The sequence below is a fragment of the Lottia gigantea genome (assembly GCF_000327385.1).
Source record: "Lottia gigantea unplaced genomic scaffold LOTGIsca_18, whole genome shotgun sequence".
Classification (NCBI taxonomy): domain Eukaryota; kingdom Metazoa; phylum Mollusca; class Gastropoda; family Lottiidae; genus Lottia; species Lottia gigantea.
This window is the reverse complement of record NW_008708301.1, coordinates 3,176,638-3,189,565: the sequence shown is the minus strand read 5'-3', so window position 1 is coordinate 3,189,565 and position 12,928 is coordinate 3,176,638. Positions and strand designations below refer to the sequence as shown.

Below are 12,928 nucleotides of genomic sequence, written 5' to 3'. Positions count from 1 at the left end.
CAAACGGAAACGTATTTTTTTTTATCGGATACCGGTGTCTGAAATGGTTCGGGAGAAATATTTTACTCAAATTCAGATCTCTAGGTTTTATTTCATTTCAGGTTAACCCTCTGAGTATCAATCAAACGACTTGTTTTATATTTCCAATCTGATATAATTATACCAGTCTCAAGTAGTTTATACTGCATATTATATTTGAATAAATAATGGAAGGAAATGAGAGTACTACGGTGAAGAGTGTAAATTTGAAATATAAAAAAAGAATAATAGGAGGTATATTTCTGTCTATATTGGTTGGAATTGGTCTTGTTATTGGTCTATACTTTGCCTTCAGACCAACCGAGTCGGATTCACCGTAAGTTTTACACATTTATAGGGTATATTGTCTACAAATAATTGAATGCAACTTGACTGAAGGTACTCTCCTGATGAATTAGGATTAAGAAAGTGACGAAGTGATGCTTGATCCTACTCGTTTTGTTAAATATCATGATGACCGCTTCGGTGAAAAAAAATAGTAATTCTTCTTCTGTAGTTCATCCTCTGTAGAGTTATTCTTGTGTATAGTTCTTTTTTTGTAGTTCTTACTTTGTAGAGTACTTCCTCTGTAGAGTTTTTCTTCTGCTTCTTCTACAGAGTTCCTCTTATGCAGTACTCTTTAGACTTCTTCTTCTGTAGTTCTTCCTCTTTATCGTTCTTCTATAGTTTTCCCTCTGTTTAAGAGTTATTCTTCTGTTTATTTATTCTTCTGTAGTTCTTCCTCTGTAGAGTTCTTCCTCTGTAGAGTTCTTCCTCTGTATCGTTCTTCCTCTGTAGAGTTCTTCTGTAGTACTTTCAATTCAGTCATTCTTTTGTAGTTCTTCCTTTGTAGAGTTCTTTGTAGAGTCATTTTTATGTAGCTCTTCCCCTGTAGAGTTATTTTCATGTAGTTCTTCCTCTGTAATTCTTCTTCTATAAAGTTCTTCTACTGTAGTTCTACCTGTTTAGAGTTATTCTTCTGTAGAATTCTTCTTCTATAGAGAGAATTCTCTAGTTCTTCCTCAGTAAACTTCTTCTTCCTTCTACCTCTGTAGAGTTCTTCTGTAGCTCTTTTCCTGTAGAGTTGTTTTGCTGTAGTTATACTTCTGTAGAGTTCTTCTTTCTTCTTAAGCTCTATCTCTGTAGAGTTCTTCTTCCGTAGCTCTTCCCCGTAGAGTTATTCCTCTGTAGGGTTATTCTTGTGTAGTTCTTCTTCGGTAGTTCTTCCTCTGTAGATTGTTTGTCATTCCTTCTTGTGAAGAGCGACGTGTCGTGTCTTTTTCAGTGAATCTTTTGAAATCTGTCTTGTACAATAAATGTTTATTCTATTTATAGTCTATCCATTGAAGAGAAAGCTACAAGGTATCATTCATCCCAACTGAACAGTGTTATAGTTGATTGTCATCCACAGAAACATCTAACACAAGCAGAATGTATCAATAGAGGGTAAGGATGTTATCACCATCTTAGCCTTGATAATTAAATCAAAACCACAATCCTCCTCCTAAGCTGATAGTACAACAGGAAGTACACGGCGGGGTGGATCTTCAGAAAGAGTTTTCATATCTCACAGTAGCTTTAATATCTGGAGGGCTAGCTTAGCGTTATAATATTGCTCCAATCTCTTAGATTGAATAATTTGAAGGCCGTTCTATTATTTTATGATTTTTCTAAGATGTGCAGTTGATATATCATTGTAAAAAAGCACAACACATTTAATATATGCTATTTTTACATTCTATTGACTCAATTATTAGAGTTTATATCTTAAAATCTTGTGCTTCTTTACTTTTGCCTATTTGAAAAAGGCAATAGGCTATTTCTGTATTTCTTATAAGCAGTATGTGACATAATGTTTTAACAGTTGCCTGTGGTTAGATCTGCATATTAAGGGTGCGCCTCGGTGTATTTATCCAGAAGGTCACGGGTATGAAATATCAGGACCTGTAGTAAATACTGACAGAGGATCGACTTATAACATCACAGCCAGACCCTCACCAAATATATATGGTGGAACAGTTTATACAAATTTAACTGTTAGTGTAGAGTACCAAACAGAACATCGTCTCAGAGTCAAGGTATACCGTATGATCTTTTATAAAACGAGTGATCCGACACAAACAACAGGTGATTCATAGTAGTTGAATGTACAGTGAACTGAATAAATTTGATCAGATTCTCAGTAATGTAGAGCCTCGTAATTACCTTCTTGAAAATCTGTCCATTCGTCAAAAATTCACAACGATAAATATCGATTTGATTGTAGATTCATCCAGCATCTGTTAAAAGATATGAAGTTCCACCCGAGGCATTAGATATAGAATGCCCAGACACCCCGCCTGCTGATAACACCAGACATTATGATGTATCTTATTCAGCTGGTCCACCACAGTTTGGTGTTATAGTAAAGAGACGAAGCAACAATGCTACTGTGTAGGTATCGGTATATTTTTTGCTTTACTCAGATATTATGTCAATATATATTCAATTTATATCCCATAGCAATTTTTCTGATGATTTTTTTTTATTGGTGAAAATTAATTTTAATCTAGGTGATAATTAATTTTGAAAATAAAAAACTTTAGTGATAATTTCTGTAACTTTGAATTAAAAACTTTAATTTTCACCTAGGTGGTAATTATTGTCACCTATGAGGTAATTATTTTCACCTAGGTGATAATTATTTTCACCAAGGTGGAAATTATTTTCACCTATGTAGGTGGAAATTATTTTCACCTATGTAGGTGGAAATTAAAGTTTTTGATTAAAAATTAAAAGTGAAATATGTCGTATGTGAGCCACTGTATTATAGAGTAATTTTTAAACCTCATTTTTGCCTTTCAGATTTTCTACTGATGTACCTGGTTTAACATTTACTGATCAGTTTCTACAGATAACAACTAGACTACCATCTTCTAATCTTTATGGTTTTGGTGAACATAATCATCGTAGATTTCAACACGATATGAACTGGAAAACATGGTCTATGTTTGCCAGAGATGCTGCCCCTATAGTAAGACGATAGATTGTCATGAACATAATTAGTAACTTAATTCATTAACAACTTGTGCGTTATTAAGATAAATCAATTACGAGTCCTAAAGAATTCAACATTACTGGAGTATACTCTTCTTGTATTGACCACATGTGCATAGTCTGTTTTACCAGTTTTGGGCAATTATCAATGATTGTTGTAGGGGAGCCGAATGCTGTACACTATTTGGCGAACCTTTTACTAATATGTGTTCAAAGAACAACTTGTTATGGACAGATCATTTCAAATCTTTGCAATCCAACAACCAACATCATATATTTCTTTACTTTTGTTCTGGAACCATTATTCACTAGGACGCCTTCACAGAATCCTTATCTTACAGGATGCAATCAATTTGTATGGTTCTCAACCAGTTTATATGAATCTAGAAGATGATGGTACAGCTTCTATGGTTTTATTGAAAAACAGCAATGGAATGGGTATGTACAAGTTCTTGTTAATGGAACTCTGTTACTATACAAATAAGTAAGTACATGTAATTGATGAAATAAAAAAGGAGCTAACGGAAGTTTTTATTAATGTTTAGTTAAACACCCTAGCTATCACTCTACATATTCGATCAATTGAATTTCTTTTATTCGTTCATTTACAGATGTAACACTACAACCAGATCCTAACCCAGCTGTAACATACCGTGTTATTGGAGGTGTTCTAGATTTTTATATCTTTGTTGGTGACAGTCCAAATGAAGTTGTAGCAAGTTATATTCAGGTATTTTTTGCAATTTTATCCCTATCATATTACAATATCTTAAACATTTTCTATCGTGTAAAATATCGTATCATATCGTACATTGCTGAGCATTTTTGTAGAGGGATATGTATCGTATCGTGACCCGTGTATCGCGATACGTATCGTATTGTGACAAGATTGACGATACCCAGGACTATAGAGCACTGTATCGTACTAAGTCGTATCGTGATGTATCGTTTCGTTCTCACTATATCGTATCGTGCTGTATCGCATCATATCGTATTTCATCGTATCGTTTTGTTTCGTTTCGTTTCGTACTATATCGTGTCGTAATGTGTCGTATCGTACTGTAACGTATCGACGTTTTGCATCGCGCTGATTCGTATTATATGGTACTTCATCGTATCCACTGTATCGTATGGTGTTGTGCGATATCGTATCGTATCGTATCGTATCGTATCGTATCGTATCGTATCGTATCGTATCGTATCGTATCGTATCGTATGGTGCTGTAACGTATCGTACAGTATCGAATCGTACTGTATCGTATCGAACTGTATCGTATCGTGCTGTATCTTACTGTATAGTATCGTACTATATCGTATCGTACTGTTCGTTCCGTACTGTATTGTATCGTACTTTAACGTATCGTGATGTATCGTTCCGTACCTATCGTACCGCACTGTATTCTAACGTGCTATATTTCATTGTACTGTCTATAGCGTTTCGTATTGTTTCGTATCGTGCTGTATCGTATCGTTCTATATCGTACTATATCGTATCACGTTGTATCGTGTCGTGCTGATTCGTATTATACTATATCGCATCGTACTGTATCTTATTGTGCTGTATGGTATCAAATCGTACAGTATCGTATCGTACTATACTGTACCTGTTCTATTGCATTGTATGCCATTGCTATATATTGTATTGCTATGTAATTTGTTTCGTTGAAGGCTATAGGTAAACCAATGATGCCACCCTACTGGGCTCTAGGTTATCATCTATGTAGATGGGGTTATACAGAGTTAGATGATATGAAAATGGTGATGAAAAGGAATAGAGAGGCTGGAATCCCTTATGTGAGTATCATATGTGCCTTTTTTGGAATCCTTGTAGATCACCTGACCGAATGAAAACTTGCGATGTATTTACCAACAGGAAATCACTTTTAACTTGCCTGTAGAGCATTCTTAGTGACAATAACGTTTTGTTTGTGAAATATGAAATATTATCAAAACAACCAATCAACAATAACACCGAATTAGATTTGATGTCTCCAGCTTAGAGAAGGGCGTTATTAGATTTGTTATGTATCGCGATAAAGAAAATTTCCGGAAATAAACTCTTTGTAAAGTTATAAAGTATGTCGTTTATTGTTAACTGGCTCGTGAGACCAAGATCTAGGACACATTGTCAAATTTTGATGTATCAAACTCTAACGTTTACCAAAATGCAAGAGTATGAGATATAGGTTCTGTAACATGTAAAGAACACATCATGCACACCTCTCGAAGAACCAATACATTGTAGGAAGTGAATTCATAGGCTGAGCAACCTCCACGAAATGCCAAAAAATTGCCCTAGTATAAGGTTTACTAAATGACTAAAGACTTGAACAAGTAAGTTGCAGTAACTAAATAGCCTAGCGTCATAGAAAGTAGTTGTCTTATGGCAAAGCTTCAAGGAACCATGTTACCTATTTTATGAATAGTTTCTAATCGGTCATATTGGCCCATTTTATAAGATATAATTCCGAAAGTGTTTCCAAAACTGATCAGCATAAAATTAGCGACTGAATTTAAGAATAAATTGATTGACTATTACAAAACCTGCTATACCAGAAGATATTTACACTGAATAACTTTAAACCTTTTTTATACTTCATCGTTTTGTTTTTCTATTGTAATGTTTTGATATAAAGATATATGAAAATAGAAAATATAGTGTCGAACTAACCTTAACACATGCCCAGTAAATAACATCTGTTATAATAGGATCTGGTTCTTTCAGTTCAGTTTAAGGGAATACTTCTCTTCGAATGAACATTAAATTCAAAGTCTCAAACTTGGCCAATAATAGTATATTATTATATTCATCAGTGGATTTATCTGGTACCATATCTAAACAACAGATTTCATCTATAGATAGCAGAATTCAATTTTCACTAGAAATTTTCCTTATTGGATGAGAAATCGGTAATTCTCGTAGTTTCATTTTTAAAGGAAGGATATGAGCCATGTTATTATAATAAGATTATTTTAAACATTCACCCGTACTTTGTTAAACCCTGGGAAAATTCATGTTTTCAACCGGTTGATTTGTACATTCGGCAATAGTCAATGTTCATTATCACTTAACCTCAGATTCGGCCAAGTAGAAAATTATGTTCCTTCAGCAATTCCGCGCGACGACAGATGTGCTCAAATCTCATGATAGTCTTGTAAATCGGTATTCGAAAAATGCCATATAGTATCGTTCGCTTTTTTTCTCATGCCTGTTTTTTCGATAATATCGTAGTATCGCTCAACTCTTCTTCAGCCCTTTTTTAATTTGACAGGATGGTCAATGGGCAGATATTGATTATATGGATCAGTATCAAGACTTTACTTATGATAAAAATAAATGGTTTGGTTTACCGGAAGTTATAAATGAGATCCATGATATGCACCAGAAGTTCGTCATTATTACTGTAAGTTCTAACAGTCAGTTTAGAAATAACAAAAGAACATTATAATACTCGTAGAAAATGATAGAAAGAAAAGACTTGTTTTTGGCTGAATTCAGAATGTATTGGTTTCGGACAGCTGATTTACATACTTTTTGATGTTAAGATATATTAAATCAAGAACATCAATTACATTGATTTTATTGTTTTACATGAAGTTTGGTTAATTAAAAATTAGACTTTTCTGTTACAAGCTTTGGCCCTTGTTGTAGAATTTGGAGCGGATATGAATGAAATTCTTTAATAAACGTATGTACAGATATACTAGAACGGAATTGTCACAGATAGCTTTTATTTAATTTAAGGATGCTGGAATATCTTCGAATAGAACTTTAATAGATAATGATAAAAAATCTGCTCCTGGTTTTAATATGTTTGATGATGGCGTACAACAAGGTGTGTTTATCAAGAATTCAAGTGGAGACGTTTTAATAGGAAAGGTTTGTACTCGTGGAAAGATTTGGATAACTGATAATTATCATGTAATTTTTTAATGCTCGGAAGAAGGGTCATTTATGTACATGTACAATGAAATCCGAAATATCATTTTAATGATAGTTGACAGCGTTGATCCTTGTTTTATGATTGTAGTCAAATATTCTATTTATTCTGTATTAAGGTGTGGCCAGGTATAACAGCTTATCCTGATTTCACCAATCCGAAAACAGAAGACTGGTGGTTTAAATGGATGAACTTCTTTCATGATAATCAATCTATTCAATTTGATGCTTTGTGGATTGTAAATGTTCTTACATAAAGTACAGTGCTAAAATGACAGAGTTTTATCCTATCTGTTTCTGTTATCATTGTCTTACATGACAAACGGTATATCGTGAAGGTTTCTATGGAGCTCAGATTCAGCTTTAAGAATGCCGATATTTGCCGAATGATATATTTGAAGAATGGTCATTACAATGCCATGAAACAGAAATGAAAGTTGTGTGTCATTGGCTAGAATAATAAAACAACACATTTTCTGTATAAATATTTTCATGCGAATTACAATTTTCAGGACATGGACGAACCGTCGAATTTTGTTGATGGTTCTTTAACAGGGTGTGAAAATAATTCCCTAAACTATCCACTATTTAAAGCAAGTAAGGATTTATTCATGTATTTATTTATGTATTCATTCATTCAGTCAATCATTCATTCATTCATTCATGTTTTATTTATTGTTTTTTGTTTTATTTGTAATATATTTAATTTACATTTATTTAATTTATTTTGATTGTATTTTGTTGTTTTTTTTATTTTACTTATTTTTATTTGTTAATTTGTTTGTATTGATTTTTATTTAATACAATTTCTTTATTTTAATTATTTATTTTTATCTAATTTATTTTTGTTTATTAATTTGTTTTATTCATTTTGATTTAATTTATCTATCTTTATTTAATTTATTTTTTATCTAATTTATTTGTATTTATTCAATTTCTCTATTGATTAAATCTATATATCTATTCCTCATAACTTTACTAAAATAATTTATATTTATGAAAATAAATATAGAAATAATGAGAAATAATTTATGTTTATTTATGTCTTTCATTTCAGATATTCTTGGAACTGAAAATGATGGAAAATTGTTTGCTAAAACACTATGTATGGACAGTCAACAACATTGGGGACGACATTATGATGTACATAGTTTATATGGTCACAGTGAAGCTATACAAACTTATAAGTATGCTGAAGTTTCTACTCATGATCAATGAACGTCAATGAGATGCTTTGATTAGGGGAAATTATTGGAAATGGTGTCTGTTTTCGTCCCTTTCCTCCAACGAAACAAACAATTTCTGCAGTTAAAAAAATTCATGTTCGATGGTATTAAAAACCCATAACTTTTGAATTAAACTTTTATATTTATGGTGTAACTGTTAGATGATAGTATTTTAATATTGAATTTCAGCGCTCTTCTCAGACAGTTTCCTGAAAAACGACCCTGGACGATGACGAGATCTAATTTTGTAGGAACTGGTAAATATGCTAGTAAATGGATGGGAGATAATCAGAGTATTTGGCCACATCTTCACTGGTCCATTATCAGCATCATGGAATTTAGTATGTTTGGATTTGCTTTGGTTAGTAGAATAGACTTGTTGAATGTAAAAAGCAGAATGAATATTATATAAGCCATGTAGTCATTCCCAAAAGAGAAGCTGAGTTGACCTTCACAGGGAGGCATCAGGTGTCCCAGAAAGTTAAATACTCCCTGCCTGCCTCGGTAGCGACATATGCAGAATTTATTGTAGTGAAGCTCACATGAAATTCACTCAAAATCAGATTAAATTAAAAAAAACAAGCAAAACATCGTTTGATTAATGATTAATTTTATCTCTAAAGAATGGAGCTGATATTTGTGGATTTTGGTTTGAAGCAGAATATGAAATGTGTATAAGATGGCATCAACTGGGAGCTTTTTATCCTTTTGCTAGAAACCATAATGGACGTGGTGATGATCCTGTTATTTTCAAGGTACTGTTTCTTTTGTTACAAATTATTGAACTCTAGCAATTATTTACTTATATTATTCAACAACAGCAAAAATACCACACAATAGTCAAGATTCTGTATCGAATACTCAGCTGAACGGTTCTTGAGTTATTGAATTGACATCTAAGAATGTTGAATCATCACAAATTGGAAGAATCTTCTTTTAAATGTGACATTCCATACAAAACCAACAATTTAACCCTTTGGATAAGATGGTTGACAATTTACTTTCATCTACAGCATCAAGATCCAGCAGCGTGGGACCAGAGATTTATAGATATAGTTAAACCTGCTTTAATGACAAGATATCGTCTTCTACCATATTTATATACTTTAATGTTTAAAGCACATCAGTATGGTGACATGGTTATGAAAGCTCTGTTATTTGAGTAAGTTAGACTCAATTACCAATCTATATATTCAATCTATATATTCAATCTATATATTTAATCTATATATTCAATCTATATCCATACATATTGCAAGCTAATGTAACAAGTATCCTAGTTAGATAAAACTGATAAATCTATGAAATATAAAAACTAATTAAAATTGGCAATATCAAATTTGGTGGATCTAACGATGTTCAAACTTTGCTCTTTGTTACAGATTCCCACGTGACACGATTGCCAGATCAATTGATCATCAGTTTTTACTGGGACCAGCCTTACTTATATCTCCTGTATTAGAACCGGTAAATTCCATGTAAAGTTACCTAAAATACATTAGATCTAGGTTTTGATAGTTAAACCAGTTGTATAGATCAGGGGTAGAGGATAGCACCAGTAAAGTAGGAATATTGCCGTCATTGCCATTGTATTATATACACATATGTAACATATACAGGTTTATGTTCAGTTGTTCCCCATTCAACTTTCATCTTGTATAATTATAAACATATAATCGAAAGAGGAATAATCTGATCGTTCCAATATAGAATCCCATTAAAACAAATACATATACAATTCAATGTTTTTGTTTCAGAACCAAACTCATGTACACGCCTATTTTCCTCGGGCAAGATGGTATGATTATCACACGGTAGGCTATTAGTTCATTGTTTTATTAACATCAACTCTTTGTTTTTAACCCACCGGTTACCAAAGCTCATTGTTTCAGTCATTCCAGAACCGATGCAACCTCCGTTAACTGAAGTTTTTCATCATAAATGCCCTTTACAACCAACGATCCTAAAGTGCTGACACATTAACAAGTACTTCTTGTCAAACTTCTGTAGGGAAATCAGTTGTCTTTAGATCACACAGTGTGAGTAACGAATTTCAGTTTCTATTTTAATATGTATATATAAAACTAAACGCTATACCTATTCTGTCTCGTTGTGCGATTCCAGATAATTATGTTATTATACAGGGAGAAGAAATACCAGAAACACCGACTTATCGCCAACTCTATACGCCATTAGATAAATATAATTTACATATTAGGGGAGGGCATGTTATACCCTGGCATGAACCGGGTAATACCACCTATGAAAGGTAAGTTCTTTCACTTTTTGTCCCTTGACATTCAAGTTTAACCATATTTATGCCACCCCTCCCCCTTCACTGATTTAAAGATAGATAGTTGGGTGCATCCTTATCGTTAGCTCAACCATTCGGTCAACAGTAAAACTTTTTATCTTATTTACATGACTATAAAACTTGTATGTTAGAAAAAGACACACAATGCTTCGTTTTTGTTGTCGTCACCCCTTTGTAATCTGTATATTGAAAAGATATGTTTGAAGTTGACTTTGATGCTCAAGATCTAGTTTTGTCATTCAAATCTCCATAGTATATGTAATACCTGCTATTTTCCGTAATGTTAACACTGATTCTTTGATATTTTTAAAGCCGAAAGAATTATTTTGGTATTTCAATTGCTCTAGATGAAAATCATCTTGCTAATGGTGAACTATTTTGGGATGACGGTGAAAGTCTAGGTTAGCTTATTGTCTATTCAGATTGAAATAAATGATTGGTATTGGGCTACTCCAGGAGCTATAGCTGATAAACCTTGAACACGGACACTTGGCTAGGTTATTAACTGCCATTGGACTCATGTACTGTAAAACTCATTAAATTGTTGTCGTGTGGACTTTGACATTTGGGTTTGGATTTGGATATGTACGGACTATTGTCGGGTTCTCATTGTGGATCTCTCGATTCTGATTTTCAAACTACGCTGAAAACGTTATTAAGATTTTACAAAACTTTGCCACAACAAATAAATACATATCTACCATTATCCAAGAGGTTTTCTAAAGACATATCACCATCTTACAATAACAGTTTATCATATTTTCTTCCTTTTCAGATACCCATGAAAATAACAAATCATCTATTACTACATTTACTATGAAAAGGGTAAGACAGATTTGCTTGATTAGCTCGGAAATTGTTTTGCCTCCGATTTACAATACAGCCAAAAAAGCTCTGACATTGTAGCTGACTTCAACTTAAGCCGATATTATTCTTGGAAGCTTCCTAGAGAACTAATAGTTGCTCTGATATTGTTCTTGGACAACCTGGAGAACAAAGACTAGCTCTGATATTATTCTTGGAAGCTTCCTGGAGAACACAAAGAATAGCTCTGACATTGCTCGGCAATATTAAACACACTAAGAGAAGCTCTGACAACTTAAAGTACACCAAGAGAAGCTGGGACTATCCAGAACAGCAAGCCCATCACCCCACGTTAATTATCATTACAGGCTGGTGAATTATGTATCTACAGTCCCATACACTACTATCCCGAATTTGATTTAAGAACATTAAGAACAATAGAAATCTATGGTTTGGATTATATACCCCAGGTTGTCCATATTGATAATAGACGAGTCAAGGATGAACACATACGTCAATCTGGAAAGGTGCGTTCTGGATTTTATATTATAGAATTAAATGTTACTACTCCTGTAGTCCAATCACAAACGAACCCAATGTAATATCTAGTTAGATATGGATAATTTCGTACAGTTGCTAAAGGAACATGCTGATACCAATGACAGCATCTGTGTATGGAATGTCGAATGTTATTCCATATACATGAATTACGCTTTACGACAGCTATAATATTCATTACTTGCTTCTGATGTCATTGTCTTACCCTAAAAGAATTGTTATTTGAGAGATGAATATTGAATCAAATGATTTATATTAGATTTATGATAAAGTAAATACAATTACAAGAACACTCGAGCTTTAAAAAAGCACAGAGGATTATATAAAGGTATGATTGTTAAATGTTTCTGACAAGTTCTTGCAAATGTTATTTTAGTCGTTGACCATATAACTATTACTTAAAACTTTATTTTATTTTCTTCATTTCAGATTGTACAAATAGTACACCAGAATGATTTATTAAGTTATGATACTCCTCAGTGTATTAGATGGCAGGAGTTTTAATATATGATTCGTGGTTAATTGTACATGGTTATACATGATGACAATGGAGTTGTTCTCGCTTTTAAACAAAAAAAAAACAAATCCTCTGCTTTAAGCAACTGTACGGCGAATTTATGTAAATATGTGACTCCTATTTATCGCTGTGGTAGTTTACAAGGTATTATTTTAATACAGCATCCAGGTTATTGTTGTATTGTCCCCAATCAGCTTTATATCTTGTTCTACTATCTGAACAATCTAAAATATAAATAAACAGTGTTTATTCATAAAATAAATAAAATAAAACAATTATCAACAATCGCAATTGTTTGTAAGTACCGGTATACCATATAACTTCTATTTCTTGATCGGAAATGTCTTGTTCACCATATAAAAATAAGGTGGAAGCATCAGCGGGTGTATTTTAGACGACGAAAATAAAATTAATTGATAACTTTGGTCAATCTGAGTAGTTAAGGATCTTTCGATTGGTTTATTCTTTCTGCGGATGACATCACTGACTATTTCTGAATAGTGTATATAGTTAAC

At 32.9% G+C, this 12,928-nt stretch overlaps 1 protein-coding gene across 1 annotated transcript; it reads left to right on the top strand.

The window, feature by feature from the left end:
• Positions 1–2,857: 2,857 nt before the first annotated feature.
• On the top strand, positions 2,858–10,940 carry LOTGIDRAFT_114212 (hypothetical protein; the record flags this gene model as incomplete). The annotated part of the gene is made up of 16 exons (XM_009052361.1): positions 2,858–3,031; positions 3,396–3,492; positions 3,666–3,784; positions 4,723–4,848; positions 6,327–6,442; positions 6,823–6,934; positions 7,114–7,233; positions 7,507–7,591; positions 8,052–8,181; positions 8,410–8,581; positions 8,844–8,963; positions 9,234–9,382; positions 9,603–9,687; positions 9,978–10,034; positions 10,365–10,489; positions 10,847–10,940. Coding segments are annotated over 16 exons (1,881 nt in total), but the record flags the coding sequence as incomplete, so codon positions are not given.
• Positions 10,941–12,928: the final 1,988 nt, after the last annotated feature.